The sequence below is a fragment of the Vidua chalybeata genome, chromosome 7 (genome assembly GCF_026979565.1).
Source record: "Vidua chalybeata isolate OUT-0048 chromosome 7, bVidCha1 merged haplotype, whole genome shotgun sequence".
Classification (NCBI taxonomy): Eukaryota; Metazoa; Chordata; class Aves; order Passeriformes; family Viduidae; genus Vidua; species Vidua chalybeata.
Window position 1 is genome coordinate 34,889,185 of NC_071536.1, and position 23,759 is coordinate 34,912,943.

General features: G+C 39.9%; 1 protein-coding gene across 3 annotated transcripts in view; it reads left to right on the plus strand.

Moving 5' to 3' along the window:
- Positions 1-23,759, plus strand: part of KYNU (kynureninase) — a 61,189-nt gene that overhangs the window by 23,626 nt on the left and 13,804 nt on the right. For all 3 annotated transcript variants that reach the window (XM_053948318.1, XM_053948316.1, XM_053948317.1), the window contains exons 5-10: positions 1,745-1,806; positions 3,148-3,219; positions 4,722-4,796; positions 6,123-6,269; positions 12,889-12,987; positions 13,776-13,849. In XM_053948318.1, coding sequence (XP_053804293.1) covers positions 1,745-1,806; positions 3,148-3,219; positions 4,722-4,796; positions 6,123-6,269; positions 12,889-12,987; positions 13,776-13,849 — 529 coding nt within the window. The remainder of the gene's footprint in view (positions 1-1,744; positions 1,807-3,147; positions 3,220-4,721; positions 4,797-6,122; positions 6,270-12,888; positions 12,988-13,775; positions 13,850-23,759) is intronic.

Here is a 23,759-nt window from a genome sequence, read left to right on the forward strand (position 1 = left end):
CAAGAGTTCCATAGAAATATTAAGACTGCAAATAATACTGTTTTGAGCTGCAATTGCTCTCTCTAGCTGTCTCCTGGATCTGCAATAGAACAACCCCAAGGTGACCTCTTCCAGCAGCATGGAGCCTTAAGATGCAATGCTATCAGAGGGAAGAAAAGAAAGCAAAGAAGAGGAATTTAAGTAAAGAAAAAATCTTATTTTTCCCTATGAAGAACTAGCCTTTCATATGTTTCTTTCCACAAACTTGATGATGTTCCTGGTGTCTGAAGGAGGAGGGAGCTTATTCATGACACCTCATTTTTGTTGTGGCTCATCCCCTGGACTGATCATTCCCAGTCACTGACACCTGTTTTCCAAATCCTTCTGTCTAAAACCTGGAGATTTCCAGCAACACATGGAAATGGCTTTGAACACCTCAATGAGAATGGTACTCAGCTTTTCCTGGGCTGGCAGAAGCTGAGTCCTGCTTGGGAGGAATGTATGACTTAATAATAATTATAGATTTCCATGTTCTCTGGCTATATTTGCCTGTATTGGGTTGAACCCATGGTTATATCTTTTTCCCTACACTGACAAATCAATCACTCTGTGAATTTAAACTGTTTAGGATATGGTGGCAGTGTAAGGCAGGGACAGGAGAAATTCAGGGTTCAGCTTTCCTTTTCTTGTGGCTCCCCTTACCCTTTTATATTCCAAAATAATCTTTTCCTTCCTCTGTATTGATTCCAAAAGTGGCTGTTGCCCTCCCTGCCTGCTTACACTTCTCTTCATCCCTCCCTCTCTGCAACCTCTCCACGTTTGGTGAATCTGTGGCTGAGTGAGGATCAGGACAAGGTGCATGAACACGTCTCCCATCTGAAGAAGACTCTCAAGATATTGATTTATCTCAAAAATGAATTTCTGCTTTTCAACAACAGACACCAAGCATTCCAGAAGGAAACAGGAACTGATTTTCTCCATATCTTGGTGCCGCCCTGCCCAACACACAATTCCCTGTCTTACCTAAAACCTTTCACCAGGGCTTGACAAATGCTGGAGAATTTGTTACTAAATACTTGCTAACAACAATTAGTTGTTACTAATTAGCTCTGCCTGTGATTAGCTGTAGTCCAAAGGCATCTGTTATTATCCTCCTTGGAGCAATGTGGGTATGGCTTCTTGTGAAGCTGCTACGTTATTAATAGTCTGTTTTATCCAATAGGTCAATTTTGCTTGTTTCATTTTTTTAATTAGGGATGAGATTTATCTTGACATTACAGTAACCACTTACAACAGATGATTATCTCAATATGTTTTCTCACTTGTGTTACATATGAACTTCTGACAAAAATAAGTCTTCAGGTCTTGTTTTACATATAGTCTTTGTGACTTCACTTGTCTGAGGTATTCAAACTAATAAATCCACTGGTGGTTTGCTGGGAAATGGAAAGATTTAGGTGTTTTTTTTTTTTTGGTTTTTTTTTTTGTTTTGTTTTGTTTTGTTTTTTGTTTTTTGTTTTCTGTGTCTGACCTGAAAAAAAAAAATATTTTCCTGCCAGTGCAGCATAGAGAGTCAGACAAGAAATCTTTTTATTTCACTCTGATGACACCTCAAACATTTGTTTCCTTTCCAGGCTTTGGAGAGACATTGACTGAATTCACGCTTTTGCTTTCTCACTACTGTTCTCTGCTCTCTGTTCTATTTCTCTGAAATTTTAAAGAAAACCTCCAACTATTTGTCAAACTTTTTATCTTTTTATTTCAGGGGCCAAAAGACAAGAAATAGCCTTAATGAATGGGCTCACTGTTAACTTGCACCTTCAGATGGTATGTCTTTATGATGAATATTTCATCTTGTGTTGACAAGTATTTTTCTCCTTTCTTTGTGTGTGTGTAAGCAAAGTGTTTTCTGAGGACCTCACAGAGACAGCACTGGGTGACAGATTAAGTTTTTAAGCCTTGGGAGTTGTATCTTGAATAATGTATGTGCAAGACCTGGCCTGACTCAATACTGAGCAGGAAAGCTGGACAGAGAAATATTTTCAAGGACTCTGTAGGGGAAGTTTCAGCTGTTCTCACTTGTGTTGTACGTCAGTTGCCAGAGGAAATCTTATTATTTAAGAAACGTTTACAAGTAACTTCTCAAATTTCAATTCCATGCCAAATTTCAAAGTTAAGGAAAAGGAGCTCAACTGTGAGCAAGACAAAGCTGTAATATCAGTCAAGCTTAAAATGCAGCTGCATACTAGAGATGACACTTAGAATTATGCTATTTTATATGTGCCTAAAATGTGCTAAAGCATTTTGACTTGCATGCCATAGTGACCATAAATGTGTTTTATTTATGCTCAGGTGTCCCTGTGGCTGCATAAAGCCTGTCTCCGCTTCTCCAATATTTCCAAAGATTTGGTTCCACTGAGTGTAGATGTGAAACTTTGCTTTGGGTGGTTCTCACAGCAAGGTTTATCACTTGGATCTGCTCTTCTGGACCTTTTAAAATTAAGGAACCTGGAGCAGGGCAGGGTGGGCTTGGTACAGCCAATTCATGTGGCTACTCTGCCCTGAATCAGGTGTGAATTTCTGGAGTACACAGACCATGCAAGGGTTGTGTAGGGCTTTGTAACCCAAGCTAACTTGAGCAGGAGGGCTTGTAAGTCTTCCTAGTCCTCCTGGCACAGTGGCCAGCCCAGCTTGCCAGGACCTGAGAAGAAAATACCACCCACCTGTAGGTGCTGGGATCAGATCTCTGGTCAGCCTTGTTTTGGAGTAAGGGATGATTCCACAGCTAAAGCTTAAGGGCAGGGGTGTAAATCTAATTCTTTGTCACTGCCTGCTACTCTTCAGCTGCTGCTTTTGATTGCTGGATGGAGCTGGGTGAAATCCCAGCTTGCCTAGCTGCAGTCAAAGCTTTGCCATTGATTCCTGCAAGTGCAAGTTTTCACTGCTGGGTTTTGGTGGCCTTTGTTATGGATACGTGAAGTACAATATTATAACGCTTTCCTACTTTGATAAATGTTATATGGACAAAGAAATATTTGTAATTTCTAGGGGATTCTCTGTAGGTCTGCATGAAATTAAAGCAGTCTTTATTAAGTAACATGTTGGGAGCATCTTTCTCATCTCTGCTTAGATAAATTTCAATATTTCTTTCTTTTTTTCCCTTAACAGCTATCGTTCTTTAAGCCTACTCCAAGACGCTATAAAATTCTTCTAGAAGCAAGAGCCTTTCCATCTGACCATGTAAGAAATTAATATTTCACCATATTTGTATTATTAATCATATTTTTCCAAAGAATATCAGTAGTATGATTTGAATATTTATTAGCTCATCTTGTCCAAGTAGCATTACAATAAAAAATCTGTCAGAAACTCTTGAGCTCAGCATACTTTACAGATTGTAGCTTTATTCCTTTTGTTCAAATAAGAAGTGTTGCATGAGGAAAAGAATGAATGGGTGCATTGATTTATTAGTAGTTTTAAAGACGTGGAGCAAACTGTTGGCCTAATCAACTGAAGTTGTAAATGTTTTACTAATTCTTGTTGCTGTTTTACTTTATGAAACCAAATCAATACAAACTCACGACATTAACACCTATATAGCCCCAGACAGAGATAGAAATGTTTGTTCTTAGCAGTTTAGATTACTATTTCAAACATAATTTGTCTGCTATAAAATAAGAGACAATAGCCTGTGCATCAGAGCTTCAAGCAAATTAATCTTTGGTTTTGTGGGGCACTGCTACTTTATCATCAGCACCGTAAACTCCTGGAAATTGATAACAAATTTGATCTCTAAGGTACAATGAAAGTGACTCGAGCTACTAGCAGGTTTATTTGTAATGGAGATGCTGGCACAGATGTATACACCTCAAATTGCTTTTATTCTAAGTAATGTTCAGATTAATCCCACATTTGTTCCACATGCACTTGTACATTTACACTTCATCCTCTTAAATTTCTATGGCACTTCAATAATAATCTCTGCAACTGCCATCGCTTCAGTTCCTGTCGTGAAATTTTAAACTCTTTTATACTGTTATTTGATGATTGTTATTTGATCTCCAGGACCATTATTTATCATTATAATAGGCAGATAGGATTTTTTAAATAGCTTGAGAGTTTAAAACCCTTATTTCCCTCCAGCTGTGCAGCAAATAGAAGAGGTGAGAATGTCACAGGGCAGGATGTCTGTGCTGGCCAAACCTCATTTTTATTGGCAGCAGGGCATGTGGGTACCCAGGGCTCCTGGAGAAGGGATGCTCAGTCCTTCTTGTCTGTTATCCCTACAGGCTTGGCTTTCTGGCCTCTGGTGAAGTGCATCCATCACCACAGAGCCATGGAATGGTTTAGGTTGGAAAGGACTTCAAGATTCCTGTTCCCACCCCCTACAAGTTCCCACCGCCTGCCATGGGCAGGGATGCCACCCACTGGATCAGGTTGCTCAGGGCCCATCTCCATCCTCATTCTGCTCCATGGATTTATTCTGTGGGATTCAGGCTTTGACTTCATCCTTGTAAAGGAATTAAATTAATTCTCACGTGAATTGAATTCAGATCTTTTTTAATCCAAAGGAAATCTGTGAATTTCTCTGTGGAGTTGGATTATGCTTTCAAGCATTACTTTTAGTGAAAGGCAAGGCACCTGAACACCTTTCTCAAGTTCTGATGTGTTTGTCCTTTTTTTCCTTGTAGTTGTTTATCATGTATTTGAATTAATGTTGTCTGCATGGAATTCTCTTCCAGTATGCTGTGGAGTCCCAGCTCCGACTGCATGGGCTGGATGTGGAGAAAAGCATGCTCCTGCTGCAGCCAAGGCAGGTGGGTGAGGAATCTGTCACTTCTGCTTGCTGCCACCAAGGGCAGAAACACGTTTCATGTGAATATTCTCAAATATTCTAGTGTAGAAGTTGTAATCTGTGCATTAAAATCTAGATAAAATGTATGAATCATAAACAGATGTCTTTCTGTGCATATTTTTGACGTTAGATGCCATTTTATAATTGCTGATTCAATAGTTAGCTTTCCCAGAAGAACAGCAAAAACAACAACAAAAAAAATCTATTATCTCTATTTTTCCTGTTTCCAAAAAAAACTGGCAGCATCCTGAGTCACCTGCAAAATATGATTTTGACTCACTGAGAGCTCCCAGTGTCCTTTGAATGTCCTGAGGTAAGAGATTGCCATAACACGAGCACCACTGTGTCTGCATCAGCACGGGCCGAGGGAAAGGTCTGCTCTCGGTAATATGCAATTCAGATTAATTTGAAATGCTGCCTCGCTTCACTTCTGCAGCATTAAGAACTTTGTCACCTCACTATAAACCGAGGGTGACCTTTTGCTTCTGAAATCTGAGTCATCTTGTGAGTAAAGAGCCCACTCCTGAACGCTTGATAGATTTGCAGAGATTGTTGAGATAATAACAGTCCCTTGCAATTCAACCATCTTGCCCAAGCTTTTTTCAGTAACAAGGCTAATTTAATTCTAGGTTTTCACTGCCTAATTGATCCCTAGGTGGTGGTATGTTTTACAAGATCCCTTGCTAGGAAGACAGGAGGAAGATGGGGCAGTAATTTTCGTGTAAAGAATCAAAAATGAGGTTGATTTTTTCTTTTTCTTGTGGTTGAAATTCTTCTATATTTAATGACCACAGGTTTGGGGATTTTTGTACTTTTGGTGGTATGAGACATTGTTTTTGAAATATGAATATGTCAGGTTTATAATAGCTTCCTGTGGGATATCAAGTTTATCAGAAAAGTAAAGAGTGAAGCTTATAGACAACTTTCAAATCTTGTGAGTGTCACAAATTTCAGATGCCACTTAAAAATCATTAGATATTCTGTCTGCACCAGGAATTTTTGACTGTAAATTAAAACTGTCAGAAATACTAAAGAGTACGAAGCATGTTAGAGTGTGAAGTGAATAGACATTTTATAACAGACACTTCCAAGATTCAGTTGCTAATGATTATTTTTTTGAGGGTACTTGCTCGTAGACTACCTCCTAGCACTATCTTTGTATATCCTTATCAAGACAAGGGTTTGCTTTTGATCTCCTTTCATTGTAAAATATAGATTATGAAATAAGGAATGGCAATGTCATTACTGCCAGAGTTGGTGTACAATGTGTCCTTTGATTTTGTTTTAGGGGGAGGAGACCTTGAGGACTGAAGATATCCTGGCTGTAATTGAGAAGGAAGGGGACTCTATTGCTGTCATTATGTTCAGTGGGGTGCAGTACTACACGGGACAGTTGTTTGACATCCCTAGAATAACAAGGGCTGGCCAAAAAAAGGTAGGACTGATCCAGATGTGTCCTTTTCATACTAATTTTAGATCAGTTTTCTCTGTGAAATCAGTTGTTCTGGGTTTTTTTTTTTTTTTTTTGGTTTTTTTTTTTTTTTTTTTGTGGAACAAAACACAGAAATGTGTAGGTCTCTGGTAAAATGTAAAAGCACTCTGTGCCCAGACCTTTGGGGACTGTGTTCTGCATGAAGAAATAGCCCTGTGGGAGCAACCTTTCAGGCAGATTAATGTTAAACTATTTGGAAAAGGTAATTTATGACTATTAACTTTGACATGGCTTTTCTTGAAGGGTAGAATACCAAGAGCCTCAGTGAAGGAGGAGAAGGAGGCAATCACAGTTCTAACCTGTCTTTGAAAGTTAGTGTAAGATTTCTGAGCTTTTTCTTCACTTTTCAACATGAGACTTTCATGATTTTCTTCCTTTGCTGTAGCTGTGCTATGGCAGATTTTGCCCACCCTTGAGCAGGGGGTGAGCTCCCTATGGAGCTCAGACTCCACTGATGAGTTTTCCAGAGACAGGCACAACGTGGAGCACATCAACATCACAAGATGAGTGTATTTTAGTGATGACTCAGCCTTCAGAGCTTGCAGGCAGTGTGTTCTGTGGACATAGCTGTAAAACTCTTTCATTTCAATTGCCTTAGGAATCCAGGAGAAAATAGTTTTTGATTAAGTTGTCTTATCAACAGGAGGTCACCAGACTTTCCATGCTGGCAGCCTTTTACTGGATGCACCTTATACGAGATTAAACCTTACCTGATACAAGATTAAACCACTGAAGGGTAAACTTATTTGGTATCACTGAATTTTTGGCAAACCAGCTAACTCTTTATATTTAATGGTTTAACTCCCTGGAGAGGTTCCTACCTCACAGCACACTATACATCTTCTGTAGCTGTAGGTCTGGCAGTGGAATTTTTCCTGGACGTCAGGGCGTAAGTTATGCTGATGGCAAGAGATGGTAAAGTCCCCCCTGGGAGAGCAGAGCAGGTGTGAGAGCTGGTGCAGGGCCCGTGGGATATAAAAAGGGAATGTTCTCTCAGAGCAGCACCTGGTGTTAAAACCCAGTGTTAAAAACAGCAAAAAACAAAACCAACTTCTGGCATTGATCTAGAAAAGCAGGGTGAAAAGAAATGTGGGGAGTCAGCTGCAGGGGAAGTGGGTTTGTGCAGGAGCTCCAAAAGCAACACCGTCATGGTGCTTTCCTGGAGTGTCTGCCAGCACTTTGCTGACCACAAAAAAAATCACAATTCCACTGTGCTGGAATGTTAGAAAGGGAAGACAGGTTATTAACAGGATGATGCCACCCACCGCTCTACTCTCTCTCTCTCTCCTGGTGGCAGCAGAGCTTTCGTTCAGCTGCCAACACCTACATGTCTTCAGTGCTGCTTCCCAGAAAGCCACTCTGTGATGTGCCTGAAAGGTGTCTGAGAAAGAGAGAGAAAAACCTGGGAAAAACCTATCTCTTTACCACCTCTCCAAAGATGCTCTCTGGACTGTAGGCTCTTGTAGATGTTGGTGAACTTAGTGAGAAGAAATGAGGATGTTTGACTTAATTTAGAAGGTTGAATGATTTCTTTATTATAACTATGTTAAAATACATTAATATATTATATAAAGGAAGATACTAAAACTACAAAACTTATTTGTTCTAACTATTATCTTTAACTAACTTACAACTTGTGACCTTCGCATGAGTCTAGACACAGGTGGATCTGATTGGCCATCAGGCCCAAACAATGCACCATGATCTAAGTGATTACTCTAGGTAAACAATTTTCTAAACACATTCTATAAGAGAAAAACAAGGAGCAGAAATAGAAATTGTTTTCTCTTTCATTTCTCTCTGTGCATCTTTATAAAAAATCCTGAGAGAGAGAGAAATGTGCTTACCACAGTGGGCTGCAGACTTGGATATGTGGAAGAGATGCAGTTTCACTCATAGCTCTAAACTGCCCCAAAGTAGTGTTCTGGGAGAGAGCTTATTACTCACAGCTTATTACATAGAGGGAAAATGGATTTGATGTTCATAAAATCTGAGGAGATAACCAGGACTTGGTGGAGAAAGATTAAAATATCTGCAAGGCAGTGCAAATAATAATAATAGTATTAACTCAGGAGTATGGGCTTCCACAGGGATGCACACAAAAACACCACACACTTTACCCAGAGACTGTATCATGTTCCTGAAGGAGAGCAATTTGTGACAGCAATTCAGCATTCCAGCAGGAACATGTAGATGTCAAAGGCCTGTTTCCATCTGAATGCCTGTTAGAAATGACATAATGTAGACATGAATCTCTTCTTCCACAAATTTTTCAAGAGAGAGAGAGAAAAAAAACACATCAAATTGAATTTCTAGTGGTTCAAGTGTGCAGGATTGAGATCCGGGTAGATTAATGAACTAAAATATCATTGGTATACTGAAAAAGCAAAATTAATTCAACCTGAAGAACTGTTTGAGTACCCTTAAGGCTTGAAAATCATGAGCCAGTCGTGTTTTTATTTCCCTCCTGTCAGATACACTCAGCTCAATGTCCTTACAGATTCTGCCCACAGGTTAAGTGATGTTTATATGTTTATACAAACCTTCTATGTAAGAAACTGTTACACCACATTTCAACTTCTGCTTATCACAAATATTTACATGAAATCATTGAATGATGAAGAGTTTCTGTTAGTAAGAAGCATTTCTTCTCCCTGCTTCTTATCTTGGACTCAGGGCTTCTGGTTATCAAAATGCCTGAAATGTGGGGTTTTCAAAAGAATTGTCTCCTCTCCTTTTTTCCCCAGGCCAAAACTGGAGTTAGGAGCTGCCGTTGGATTAGAGGAAAACAAAAACAACTGCTGAAGCAGAATCACTAGTGTCTATCTATCTGTACATGGCTTTAATTGGGCTTCCAGATCTCCTTCAAGAGCTTCTGGACCTGATGAATCCAGAACTGTCTTCTAGTCAACATATTGTCACAGATAGGCTGAAAGTTCTTTTAAAAGCAGATAAGGCTGAAAAGTCATGTTTATAGCAAAAATGCAAGGTTCTTCTTCCCAGGGATGAAGGGTGGTGAATGACCCTGCACTCCTGAACAGAAAATAGACTGGGGAGAGCTGACAAGCAAATGAGTCAGAAAGGGAAAATACAAGGTGAAAATGCCATTTGAGAAGAAGAGAGAGGGAAAAAAAATCACTTGTCAGCTAGCATGTCAGAGAGAAAAGTCCTCCACAGATGATCTTAATAATTCTTTTAATGTACTATTGAAATAAAGTCCCACAGTGTTGTGCCCTATCAGGGCTTGGCTAGAGATTTGAGCTGTGAGCTCTGGAGGCCTGGAAAATGTCCTAGGATTCTTGAGGTCAATCATTTATGAATTAAGTTACTGATTTCCTTTTACATTTTTTAAGCCAATTTCCTAAGTTCTCTGCGTACATTAAGATTCCTCCCAGAGTGAAAGCTCTGCACATAGACAGCTTCATTAAGTCATTAAATATTAAATGAACTAAATTAAGCTTGAAAAATTACCTCAGGCTATTTTTCCATCTAAGGTCTCTCAGATAAATCGAAATTACTACGTATTGTGCAAGAGACTCATCAGCAGGCTGAGGAGGATGTAACAGTTTTCCTTGTTTCATACTTTCAAGCTTGCTCTAGAGGATGGAGGAGGCTGAGTTGTTTTATTCCTCTACAAGTGAAGAAATAGCTGACTTTTAGGAGACTCTACCTTTCAAATACAATTTTCATTTCATAAGTTTTATTGTACTTTCCACTGACTCTGTACCGTTATGTAAAATATTTTAATCTCTTGAGTCCCAGTAGGAAGAGCTTTAAGATCCTTCATCTTCATTTCTTTCCTGTCTCTCTTTCTAAATGTCCCAGCTTTGCTGGCGTGAAGCTGTCATTTCTCTCCCTCTCTCCAAATGTCATTGTCCATGCTGAGTTGTTACCTGCTGGTTATCAGCAGCTACCCAGACACTTGGCAGAAATGACTTTTAGATGTTAGAATAAAACGGAAGAGGCAGGGGAGAGCACATGTCCTCTCCTTTGCCCGGAGCAGATGGAGAGCTCTGTTTCCCCCCAGTCTGGTGAAGCGCCGTTCCCACGCAGTCCTGGTTCTGCGTGGCTTGTGCAGGGAGAGCTGCTTCAGTTTGTTTTACTTTTTCCATGCAATCTGTGTGGCTAAACATTTGCTGTTTGTGTGACTCAAGTGCCAGACACCTCCCCGGGAAAGCAAACCAGCACAACCCATCTTGCAGATGACGACTCGAACAAACTGGTGCGAGTGGGCGTTTCTGAAACGATGCAGGAGCCCTGCCAGCGCTGAACCCGAATTTCCCATGCCTTGTTAAACAGTGCCCAGTAGGATCTGCCAACCAGCTTCAAAGTGGTGGGGAGCAGCTGAAGGAGTTCAGGAGGATGACCCACGGGTGTTTATGTGAATGGCCTTTCTTTTTGTGGGCTCTTTTTGTGGGTTCAAGCTGATCTGTTGCAGCCACTCTTGGTGCCCAAGAATGTTTGTCCATGTCAAGGTCACGCGTGTGGATGTGGTTATGGAACCTCATTATTGTGAGGGCATCCAACCTGCCACTGTCCCAAGGTGTCTCCTCCTACCTCCCACCTACTGTATTTTAATAATTTGATATTATGTGGTTGAACATAATTTTTTACAGAGTATATGGCGTACAGACAGGTAAAGGACAACTGATTTTGGCACATGATTTATAGAATTAAATTTCTTATGTGCTTTTTCTTTATGAGCAACTTCATTTTTTTTGTTTGTTTGTTTCAATTTTGTAAATGTACAGCCAGACACCCACACTCTGCAAGGCCCTCATCTGTTTTTCCTGGTTTCCACTGAAACCAGTGAATCTGTCATAGAATTGGTCCCAAAAGTTTGTGTGGGATGCACGTACCTGTTAAGGTTTAAATCCAGTCAACTGAAGTTTTGAAGTTAATGCCTTAAAACCCTACGAGAACCTCCTCATTCACTGGCAATTGGATTTAGTTTGTTGTAGCTGATTTCACTGATCCAAAGCCATTTTATCCCTGAATGAGAGCATTCCCAATGGAATTCAGCATGCCCCTGCCTCTCTGCATTAGCTTCACCATTTCAGTTGATTTCTCTTAACTCAGTTCTGCGTGTCCCTGTGAAATCAAGCCACCACGGCTATTTACTGGGACTTTAGTTCCAACATTTAGATCACGCAAATGCTATGGCAGTGAGTTTTCCTCCCATCGTTTTGGAGCAACTTTTCAAGCTGATAACATCACGAATGTCTCCATTAGAATTAACGTGTCACATCTTCTTAAAATGCTGCTCCGTACAAATTGTTATCTAGTTTATACAGAAGATTAAATATACCAAAGTACTGCTTAAATAATTTAGCTAAGGCTCCCTCCATGCAAGAAACAGCAGGAGATTCTTTAAAAAACTCTTTGTTTTATTATTGGACGTTGATTTTTCTGAAGCCTGTGCTCTCACTCTTATTCCTACCCTGCTGCTTGCAAGCAAGCTGTTTGTGTTTTAAAAGAAAAATGCAAAATAGCATTTAATTTGTAGTCCAGGCACAAAAAGCAGTTTTATTTCTCTGCTCTTAAATAAATAGCAAAGCTTAGAATAACTTTTTAGTTTAAAAATGCTGCCATCCAGTGGTTATTTCATGTGTAAACTCATACTTTTAGATCTAGAAATCTCTCAGTCCTTAGATATTGTGGTTTTCCCCCCCCCCACTTTTTCCCAGTCTCCTGTGCAAGTTGTGGTTATGGCAAATACAAGACTTTTCACAGAGAAATGACAGAATCCTTCTTTTTAATGACAAGCATAAAAGATCAAGGCATTGCATAAGCTGCTATCTGATCCATTTGGATTCCCAAAGAGCAAGGTCCTCCTCATTTAAATATCAGGGATGCCTTGGCCATGAATATTTATTGGAATGGGATTGTTCATGGGTAACTGGCATCATGATGACCATTACTGTTTTGTCTCTGCCTGGGGTTTATTGTGCCATACAGGAAGTGTTTGTGTTTATGCATTTGTTCTCAATACTCGTTTCAAGTGATTCCACTTCACTGCACAATCAAAACCTCAGAAATCTAAACCCTATCCAAGCATCCCTGAAGATAAATCACAGAAAAATTGCTGATTTCTACGTGTATCTGTGGTGTAGAAAACCTGTTTCTAGTAATCACTAACAACAGATGGGACTTGATAGATTAATCATAGAAGGGTTTAGGTTGGAAGGGACCTTAAGAATTGACTTGTTCCAACCCCCTGCCATGGGCAGGGACACCTTCCATGATCCCAGGTTGCTCCAAGCCCCATCCAACCTGGCCTTGAACACTTCCAGGAATGGGGCAGCCACAGCTTCTCTGAGTAACTTCTTCCAGTGTCTCACCAGCCTCACAGAAAAATATTTCTTCCTAACATCTAAGCTAAATCTCTCTTCTTTGAGTTTAAATCCATTCACATTTATCCTATCACTGTCTGCTTCTGTAAAAAGTCTCTAGGTAGCCTACATACCAAGAGCAAGTTAAGCTCTGAAGGAGTTCTTTTCAAAATAATATCACAGTGATGATTATCTTACTAAGTAGCCCAATAATCATCTCTTTCCTGCAGGGATGCCTTGTCGGATTTGACCTGGCTCATGCTGTTGGGAATGTAGAGCTTCATTTGCATGACTGGGGAGTAGATTTTGCCTGCTGGTGCTCCTACAAGGTAAAACAGATTCATTGTTGGAGACTGTTTTCCATAATGTCACTTATCTCATGGGTCAGCACACAGGTCAGTTGAATAAAAGCTGCACCTGAACAGTTGAGCAAGACTTGGCTGAATCTTTGAATTCAACGCAACAAAGAGATGGACACTGACTTCAATGGTGCCTTTGTTATGAGTGGTGCCAAAAAGTAACAGTGGCAATGACCTACAAGGTCTTGTGGATGTGAGATGGCTACTGGTGGTGGTTAAACATCTGCCCTGTGGACATGGGATCAGAGGTTCCTCTCTTATTTCTCACACCAAGAAGGTCTCACAGCTATAATATTTTATGATGTGGTCCCTAAATAAGAGAATATTCTTGTCTAAGCTTTAATAATTTCAGATCACAGAGCAAGGTTTAATAATTTCAGATCACAGAGTATCTTTAGTTCCTTTGACTCCTAGCGAGATTAAGACCTGCCAGACGCAGATTAATTGTTTCATGACTTTGCTATATACATTTTATGTACACATATATATATAGCAAATATATGTGGAACTGTTTCAGATGTACTTCAATTTTCTGGCCTCTTAGAGTTCAAATACCATACGTAAGCCAAGAGAGATACTTTTAAAACTAATCTGAAAAAATATATCTGCTTTTACCTCCATCAGCACCTTGTGATAAATGCTAATATCTCCATCTAGAAACCACTAGAAATGTTAAAATTGGTTTGTTTTATAGATCAGGGTGAGGGAACTTTACAGATAATGAGCACGACATGTACATGTTGATTTATTCTTTGCAGTATTTAAATTCTGGAGCAGGAGGCCTTGCTGGTGCCTACATTCATGAAAAGCATTCCAAGACTATTAAACCAGTGTAAGTATTTTTCTAATAATAAATTCCCAAATAAAAGGTGCTGTGAAGTTTAAATGGGAAAGAACCTTCCCTTTCAGAACTGAGATCTGAAAGTGAAATTGTGTCAATTCCTAGCCATAGAATATGGGCATGTGTATCTATGCATATATTTATAGAAACAGAGGAAAATTCCTGTTTCAATAAAAACTCATTGGGCTAATATTTGTTACTGATTTATTGCTTCAATGAAAAGGGTTGTAAACATTTTGACAATATGGTGTTCTGACTTTGTTACTTCAGATGGATTGCTTTACACTAACTTTAGTAAATTTTGAAATTGCTAATGCATGTCCTCACATCTAAAATGCATTTCCTCCTTTAAGTCTGGTATCAGTTCTTAACTAAATAGAACCATAAAAGAGAGTGTTGGTAATATTAAAAACAAGCATCCTAAATGAGGCTGCTTAATATAAAGAGAATATTTAACACCTTCCTTTAAATATGGATTTTAAATAATCATTGAAGTCTTTGGTTGGTGAACAAAACCAAAGGCAGTTTCAACTTTGTGCCTAATAGCTCTTTAGTAGTGGCATGTTTTCATTAAAATTATATCCACTGGAAGAGCTAGGAAGTATTACATGGAGATCTGCTCTGAAAGACTGTATAATCCATGGAAAGCTGAGCTATCAGCTGAGGTTAGCTGCATTAACAAAAATACCTGTTATTTAAGCCATTTTATGGCTATACTCTATCTGTGTATATTAAGAACAGTGGAATAAATATTTTTAATGCACTGACCAATGTAAACATTTCTGGTTGTAATGCTTGGAACTATTACTGGCACTTCCTTTTATTTTAGCTTGAAGAACGGAAACTAAATCAGGTTCCAGAGATAAATATTATTATAATAAGCAGCTTTGCTGTACTATGTGCTGGTTTCAGACTGTCTAGACTCCCAGGAGATAACAAAATAATGCTGATAAGTTCTTTTCAGTCACCCATAACAGAAAACTCATTAGGATGACAGATGACCTGTTGTGAGCTGATTCCAGCCTTATATGTGAACATGGGCAAAACATACTGGATATCTGGATATTTCTTCTGGAAAGGTTTTTTCCTGCTCCCCTGTTGCCAGGTACAGGCATTGCTCCCATGGCCACACCTGGTTGTGTGGTTCTGATGGATCCTAGTTGTGGGGAACTGGGAAAATGCTGAACAGTGGAAAAAATGTGAAAAATTACAGAATAGCTATAGGTGGAATGAATAAAATATCAAGGACCTTCAGGTTTTTTTCCTCCTTGATGACATTTTGGAATTTTTCTGAGGGTACTAGCTTGGTATTGTAGATAAGAGTTTAGATTAGCTTTTCCTGAATCAGCTCCTTCATACATAGTCATTAATTTGTGTACTGAATCTGGATATTGAATATCTTAAATGAAATTACCTATACGGAATAGGCTTTTCCAGCCTGGGGACAAATTAAGGATATAATTCCAAACTTCCTGCATCGACCCTCTGCATTATTTAATCACGATTATTTCATATTTCCCGAGATTTGATAATCACTCATCAAATTGTTTGTCGCTCCTATGGCCTGGTTGCAGTACTTTTCTTTCTTTCCTCCATCAACCAGCCATTTCAGGTCTCCAGATAAGGCACTGAGACAAAGGAGAATTTGTCTATGTCAAAGTATTCAATTGTATAGCTGATTTAAATGCAGAGCAATTTGCTGTATGTTGTACAATCAAATAGAGTGGAATTTAACTGCTCGGGAAGTTGCAGGCTCTGTGCTGTAGCTGCAGAGTCTCTGGCTGTCATCTGAATCAAGGATGACACCCAGTGGCCACACAACTTCAGTCAAGAGCAGAGGCACCAACCACTTGTTTCTTTGCACCTCAGCCCACACATAAGCAGGGAATTAAATTCCAATCCAGCTGAGACCCTTTTGTCGTTTGAGCTGTCTGAAATACTGTTCTAACTCACTGCCGGTTTTAGGTGAGTCACTTTTTACTCACTTATATAAATTTTTCTAATTTGTCTCATCCTTCATACTTCCTGCAAGTTATCGACTAGGTAATTATTTTAATATGGAAATAATCTCTTGTGTCTTAATGGGAAAATGTGTGTTCTGACTGTAATCCAGAGAGGCAGAACATTTGTCTTTTACTGTCTGAGGCTGGGGCAAAAAAGGACTTGTTGAAATCAAAACAGCTCGGTCCAAAATCTCATTTTTAAACCCCCCAAACCCAGCTAGTGCACATCACCAAAGGAATTTAGGTATTTTGTTTTAACTTCTCCTGATTTTGTGAGTATGCTTTGTCTTATGCCCAGTTTAAGAAACTGGGTTCCTCTCCAGCTGCTCCCTCCAACAACAAAACATTTATTTGCTGCTTTCTTTTAAAATGCAACTCGGGATAGAATTGTTAAAGCATTTAAAGTATTTAATAGCCTTACCATCACTACATGAGGCCATGCCAGAGCTGTTTCTGCTTTGGGGCTGCCTCGCTGCAAACTCCCACAACCCAAACCTGATGTAAATCAGTAGTACCTTGGCATGTCCCAGCAGAAAAAAAGGCAAACCAGTCCCACTCTTCTTCATGGAAGTGCAAGCTTCCCACAAGAGTTATAAAGTTGGCAATTCAGTATCTTGGGAAAGGATTTATGCCTGAGGGAAGGGCTTGATCTTTAGATCAGATGGAAGCTGAGGGTGATAGAATCTCTTGTGTCCTGCTGTTGTTTTGTGTCATTGCAAACACCATCCTGCAGTCCTGCAAACACCCTGCCTTAGCTTGGGATGGTTCTCTAATTCACTGCAGGGGCCATGGGTCTAAAAGTAACCTGTTGTAACCAGCCTAATTAACATCTGTACCCAAGTATGGGGGGTAGTCCTTTCTAGTCCCCGTCTTTCTCCTTAGAGCAGCAACACTGAATCAATCTGACATATATGGGTCTGATCTATCCCCATTCTCCCATGATCTCACCTCCTTTGAAGTCTCTCTTAATACTCAAATAGCTTTTTTAATACCTGCTCTATATATCACAATGCAATATATTCCTGGCTAATTGTGTGAGAGTGATTTCTTTATGGGAAGGTTTCAAATAAAAGAAAAAAGGACCTGGAGAGAGCAGAGCTATGAAATACTACTGAAACCATCGGGTCAATGCAGCCTGTGCCACCAGGTTTCCATGTAAGTGTTGCAGAGGGGAGGTTTCCAACACACAGAGAGCACTGAAGTGACCTACTAATACTGAAAGTTTGCTTGTCTAGCTGTTTGAGCTCCAGAAAAGTTCTCATTTTAATTTTTGAAACTTTTTGCTCCCTCCCTAATTCTCCATTTATAAAAAGGATAACTTGAATTACCAAGCGATTTAGCTGCAATGAAATGTGAATGTTTGTGAGCACCTGGGGGAGAAGATGCTTGAGTCAGGTGCTCCCAGCAAGGTGTTTGCAGCTGTAGATGGGCAATAGGTTCAGCTCTTCTGTCAGGGGGTGAAAGGGACAGGAGGAGGCAAATTTGCAGAGCCTGAGACAGTAAACTAAGTAAGGCACAATTTAAACAGATGAAAGGGAAATAAATGTATGTAAAGCAGTCGGGAAAATAATAGATAAACCTTTGCAGAGGATTAAATGAAAACTCTACAGTGCTTAAAATGAAGGGGTTTATCAAGACTTTAGCCCACACTAGCAGCAGGTAGTGTTTAAAAGTGAAAAGTTTCTGTGATGTGAAGAAATGCTGCATGTGCAGGAAGAAGTTGATGTCCAAAGAATGCGTTGCCTTTTACCACAGGATAAAAAAAAAAAAGTTTAAAAGAGCAAGAAGCAAAAAGGTAATGATTTCATATTAGCTTTGAGGAACAAAAGGCATCTTCTGCCAATTTCTTCACAGACAGAGGTGAGATATCAGCTCTTTTTCTTATACTACTTCCCCTTTTGGTATTTTGATGCCAATGAAAATATGAGAGCACAAATAGCTTCCTGCTACTTCTTTATAGAGACCTGCACAGTTTTTTTTTTTTTTGTGTGAACTCTAATCCTGGTGTCAGATAAACAGAAATATGTTACTTCAGCTTCTTATACTTTCCCCTTCCCATTTTTCCTAGGTGCTCTGGATCCCCATTCTGCTCCAGTGCAAACCTTCTCTCTCCAGTAATTGTTTTGCAAGAGGTTACTCTACATCTTCTAGGACTGGTAGCTCCCACTGAGTTTTTCTTTGCTCATTTTCTTGATTTATGGGGAGATATTACATTAGTCTTTTTTTGACTTAGAGTCATATAACCCCCAAAATAAAGAGCCCCTGTAAAATTGCTTAAAATAATGTAATTTTGGAGGAGTGTGATTTGGAAGCAAAGGACAGTCATAAAAGGATTTGGAAGGTTGTTTTATATCTACTGTACTGGAAAGAACTAAAGAATGCTTCTAGGAATCATGGGATTATAGAATGATTTTGATTGGGAGAGACCTTAAATCCCATCCAATTCCACCCCCTGCCATGGGCAGGGACACCTTCCACTGTCCCAGGCTGCTCCAAGCCCCATCCAACCTGGCCTTGGTCACTTCCAGGGATCTAGGGGCAGCCTCAGCTTCTCTGGGCACCCTGTGCCAGGGCCTCACCACCCTCACAGGGAAGGATTTTTTTACTCAAACTGAGTCTTCTACTCAGGCTTTACTCATATAATAGGCCAAGATGGTCCATTTCTCATTGACCACTTGAATTTGTCTCCTGTGAGTATCTCAGCACTACTGGAAGCTTTATCAGAACAGAGTACCTTGTCCTGGTCAAGGAGAGGATCTGGAGAAGCAGCACAGAGACTCGTAGGGAAGCTGTGCTGAGTGCAGCCAGGTGGGAAAGTCAGTGGTGACAGGTGGCAGTGAACGTGCTGCTGTTTCCAGAAGGGTTCTCCCTGCTCCTACTGGACTCAGATTGTGGGCTAATGTAAATAAACTACTCGTGCAGTGAACACGTGTCCCCCGAGTGCATGAAGTATCCTGTGCTAAGGTAGAAATGAACTGTTGCTTTGCCAAGGAGATGAGAGCAATTTAGCTCCTTGAGCTAATTTAGAAACCAAAAGTTAAAACCTCCCTTGGGAAGATACTGTTTAGGAATAAAGCTATCGGCTAATTAGGCTTAATTGCATTGTCTTGGGACAAGTGATTTATTAGGCCAATCTAGACCCATGATGGGCCTGCAGGGGTGTGTTCTCGGATTCACCAAATGCATGGCAAATAGCCAAGAGCATTTTTTAACTTTGGAGTGAGTCTCTGGGAGAAAAAACGAGAGAGGTTAATGTGCACTCACATCATCTATTCCCATTCTTTTTCTTCGGCTCCTTTTATGTGGCTCCCATGATTGTCTCCTTGTTCTCTGTCAAGCATTTTCTCTCTCTCTTCCTTCAAATCCTTCCTTGTAATTAAGCTGTATCTTCAAGCAATCTCACCTCTTTTCTCATTATAAATATCCTTCTTGTTCTCTCCTTCTTGAAGGTCTTCCTCCTTGTTTTGTCATCTTTGCCCTGGTTGGATTTTAAGGTGATTGTAAAGGTGCTGTGTGTGAACTCCGCATCACCTGTGGGGTGAGTGTGGAAAAAATGTGCTGCTCTCATTCCCTGAGTGTAGTCCCATGCATTTTTCCTCCTGGATCACGCTGAAGGGACATCACGTGGTGTGCCGTGCCGTGGTCCTGTCCCACTCCCAGCCTCGGGAATGAGAGGGAGGTGGCTCTGTTCCTTCCACATTTGCTTTCCCATCTGCAGCGCCTCGAGCTTTCTCATGGATGGTGTAAGACACAACTGCTCGAACACATGAAAGAAGCCAGCAGGCTTAGCCTGATGGAAAGGTGACTGTAGCCTGGGGGCGACTCTTGCATCCCGTTAACTAGCAAGGAAGGGATCCCGCGGCTCTCCTTGGAGTCTGGATGGTTGCTGTGATTTTCCCTTGCATTTCAAAGGCCGCGTGTTGTTTTCTGAGGCCTGCCTGCTCTTCGTGCCTCAGTTCTCCACTTCCAGGCAGGCAGTTTTGAAAGCACTTTGCTGTGTCTTGATTTTTCCCAATAAAACAAAACATCAAGCTTCCTTGCTGCTGAATTAATCTGCAGAAATGGAACACTCATACTGGTGTTACACACCTCTAAGAAAATGGAAAGAAAACCTTCTTTGCCTGCTTTTTTACTAAGTCACATAAAGAGGAGTTATTTATTTTCTTATCAATTCATCTGTGTGTTTCTGTAGCCACCTCACAGAACTTGTCTATATTAGGGAGGAAAGTTTATTTTTAATGGGAAAAAAACCTCTAGTAAATCTTCTGCTGTTTCCACTAAAATCTCACTTACCTCTGTGCAGAAATGTGCTGGAACTAATGCAATTTTGCATCTGGGATTTCCTACTAGATGTTGACTCACTTTCAGTGTTTGATCATTTTTCACTTTTTCTACTTCAGAAATTTTGGAACTTTCTATGAATCATTCCTCCTAAGATTCTCAGTTAAACCTGTAGTCTGCACATGCCCTTTAAAAATGAGATTTGCTCATGCTTTTGTATTGGTTCATTAGACCACAGTGGGAAATTGTGTCTAATTTCTTCTTATAAAATGTGCTTTGAGGTCGTGGTATGGCTTGAAATTGCTCTAAGCTGAAAGCACCAGCAAGAGCCTTTATGCTTTTGTGCCATTAATAGTCACCAGTTTTCTCTCCATCCTGGAGTACGTTCCTGTAATTCTCAGCTAGGTGTTCACATGGGGTTTTGTGCCTGGGATGTCTCCCAGAGCTGTTCATGTCCCTGACCTGGCTGAGCACCTGTCTGGTTTTAGCTGCAGCTCTGGGGTCACACATACAGCTCATGTTGTGATTCATGTCTCAGCCAGCACCTGACTCAAACCATAAGCATTTTCAAAGGTCATTGGAATGTCATTGCTCAGGTTGAGAAAATAATTCAGTCTTGTTACTTTTTGCTAAGCTGGCACTCCGGATTTGTGCACGGGGGGATTATGAAAGGGGTTTTTTTGGGTTTTTTTTTTTTTTTTGCTTGGTTTACTACTTGTGCCTATTTGTTTCCACACATTCATGGGGTTTCTAGTCCCCATACTTCCTCTTTCTCCTGGTTAAAACTTCTTTTCAACACTCAACCAAGATAAGGTCTCACCAGGTCAGAAACTTCTATATTTTTCTTTTGTCCCCCTTAATCAAATGTATTTTATCTTAAAGTCCAATAAAAGACATCCACAGCCTGCTATCTTTTATTTCTTACCCATCTCCACATGAATTTGAATCAGGAGCTTCCTAGAGGCCTTCATGACATATATTGTCTATTCTTGCCCACAAGCTGTAAGCCATCCTTCCTCTCACTTTCCATTTGTGAAATACTTACTTTCACACCTCTTTGTCGCTGCTGGTAAATTTTTACTGTCACAGTGACTACTCCTCATTTTTCACTGGGGTAATTTTCAGTGCTTGCTGGCAGCTGCCTCTTGCAGCCTTCCACTGTGTGGAAACTGCAGGGCAGTTCCAGTTCTAGAGAGCTCACTCAAGTGTCTGAAGAGGAGTTTCTAGTGAGATGCTGGGAGAAACACACAATCTTCCCTTTCCTTTTCCCTAATTTCTCAGTCAGCATGACATCAATTCATTGATCTAATCACACCAGTGCAACAGTTTTGGGAAAATGTTAGATTCTTTCTGTCCCATGCCATGAAAAACAGCTGCTCAACGTGAAGAATTATTTATTATTTTCTTTAGCTGTGCACAGATTATTGAGCAAAAATGGAATAGTTACCTACTGAAATCTAGTTTTTCAGCACCCCTCTGTTTTCAGTGACAGTTTTCTGAGATGACTTTCAAGCAACCCGCTGTGAGCAGGAAGATTTTGTCAGTGCGTGCTGAAGGTCAGAGTTGCAGGTACAGTTATTTTCTGACAGGACAATAAGTCCACATAAATGTCCTTATTTGATGCTTCTCACCTGTTTCTGCAGTGAGACGAGCCTGGAACTCCTGGAACCGGTGTAGGACCTCATGTCAAACATGACATACTTACATTGGACCTCATGTCAAATCTGTTTTAGACCCCATAAAACTCTTAAATTTATGTGCTACTGGAAATTTGGGCAACTGCAGCCTAATAAAGAAAGCCCCTTAAGTCACATTGTTCTTATTTTCTAGTGATGGATGAAATTTAATCTTTTTGAAGAGATACTCTTTAAAACAGCTCTGAAAGACGCACATTTCTGTTTTCCCTTAATTATTTCATGTCTTAGGCTTCAGCTTGAAGACTTCATCTGAGTTTTCCTCCTTCAGTATCACTCAGTAAATGTTTTGTAACACAACTGCTGGATTCTGTGGCAAATTTGCTGGCACTTGAAATGATCTCATCTAATGTGGATTGTTTCTTGTTTCAGGCAAAGAGCAGAGGTGATAACTTACATTTTAGCTAAAAAGGATTCTGGTATTATAAAGGTCTTGCATTAATATTGTGATTAGTCTATTCAAAAACAACAAAGACCCAAGGAAGTGCAACTTCCCAGATCTTAAAAATTTTATATTATATTTCAGTAAGATATATTTATTATTTAGAAATCTATCTAGATATCCTCCCCTGAAAGATTTATTCAAGGGATTGCAAAGACTGTATAGTTCAGTAAATGCATCATAGTAATCAAAACTACCCAAGTCTCCTTTAAGTCAGAATTCACGTTTAAAAGTCCCTCTAGGAGGGACTGCTGCTTTCATTTGTTTAATTTAATCTATTTGAAACAGTCTTCAAAAAAAATTATGGAATTCTTAAAGAATATAACATGCTCTTTTTTTTATCAGCATAAAATAATTGAGAGCTATTCAGTACTTTATAAAAATTACTGAGAACTTTATTAATATCTCTATGAGTAAATTGGCTCCCTGCTTGATTTTTAATTTCTGGTGTTAGGCAGAATATTCAATTTCCCCTTACTAAATGTGTGAACATACTGTTGGCTGTATTCCCCCTTTTCATATATCTGATATTTGGCCAGTGAAAGTGTTATATGAGCACTTTGTGATAATAGTTGTTCGTAAGCTGATTTAACAGTTTTTAATTCAACTTCATTAGCCTTAGGGGGTTTGTTTTTTGTGAAATCTTCTCCTGGGATTTAATTTAGGCTCCCATTTTGTCTGCTGTTGGATCGTACCTTTCTTTTGCCTAATCATGGCGAATGAAATTATTGTCCTTTACCGCAAGCGCCTCAGAGGTTTGGTGGAGAGCTCTGTGAGGCTCCAAAGGGCCCTGATTGGATTGGCAGCATTGCAGCTATTCCTCTTCCTCATGCCCTGGCCACAGCAACTTGTTTCCTGCTACAGAAGTGAGCTCAATCTCCTTTTGTTTTGACCTGGAGGGGTAATATGGATGGACATGTTGAAATTGGTGTATTCCCACTTGAATCGAGCCTAAAAGACTAACAAGGTAAAAATCAATTCAGGAAGAGCGTGTGCCCCCTCTGCCTCCAAGTAGCCACGAGCTGCAAATCACCTTGTACTCCACTGACCAAACAGCCCAGGTTTTTCACCCAAGAGCCTCTCTAATTGTGGCAACAGTTTTGTTAAATCACCCACCTCAAAGAGCAGCAAAGCTCAGGGAGCTGAGAGCTGCCCAGCTACTTTTGGAAAGAGGGTGATCACTCAAATCTAGAAGTTTCTTAATTCCATCCATTGCAGTTGCATAGTTAAGTGTCATTGTTTAAATTATGAGACTGTTTTTCTGGATTTGGGTCTTTGCTGTTAAAACTTGCTGCTAGGCAGAATGTGAGTTTAGCTATTTTTTAAACCAAGACAAGCCTCAAAATAGAGGAGAAAAATTGTCTCCCTTTAGATGGTACTGAAAATGCAAGCCTCTTAACAGAAGAAAAATGTCATGCTATTAGCCTCTAATACAATCACATTACTTTGGTCCTTTGACAAAGTAAAGCCTCATTGATATT